At 45.0% G+C, this 314-nt stretch overlaps 1 protein-coding gene across 1 annotated transcript in view; it reads right to left on the bottom strand.

Moving 5' to 3' along the window:
* Window positions 1-233: 233 nt before the first annotated feature.
* Window positions 234-314, bottom strand: part of LOC116185188 (tyrosine-protein phosphatase Lar-like) — a 13046-nt gene continuing 12965 nt past the window's right edge. The window contains exon 4 of the mRNA XM_031509017.1: window positions 234-268. Coding sequence (XP_031364877.1) covers window positions 234-268 — 35 coding nt within the window. The remainder of the gene's footprint in view (window positions 269-314) is intronic.

Raw genomic sequence — 314 nt, 5'->3', positions numbered from 1 at the left:
GCATTTGCTCGCCCCGCATTACATTTCCAAGTGGCAATATCTTTGTATCGATCTCTCTCTCTCTCTCTCTGCCTCTGCTTTCNTATATATATATACGTATATATATGGCGGCCACCCGGCGCCATCCGGACCCACTCTTCGCGGTACGAACGCAGGCCGAAGGGAGGATTTTTGCTTTTTTTGCGTTACGAGATTTTCGAGTTTCGAATCGATCCTATATTTCCCTAAATATCCTAAATATTCGCCTTATCGTTCGACTTTTTCTCGGCTGTGCCGAGAGAAAGATCGAGAATTTTACCAGTGGAATACTTGAC

This window comes from Apis dorsata, unplaced genomic scaffold, assembly GCF_000469605.1.
Source record: "Apis dorsata unplaced genomic scaffold, Apis dorsata 1.3 scaffold_118, whole genome shotgun sequence".
Classification (NCBI taxonomy): domain Eukaryota; kingdom Metazoa; phylum Arthropoda; class Insecta; order Hymenoptera; family Apidae; genus Apis; species Apis dorsata.
Note: the sequence above shows the minus strand (reverse complement) of the source record. Positions and strands in the feature narration are given on the sequence as shown.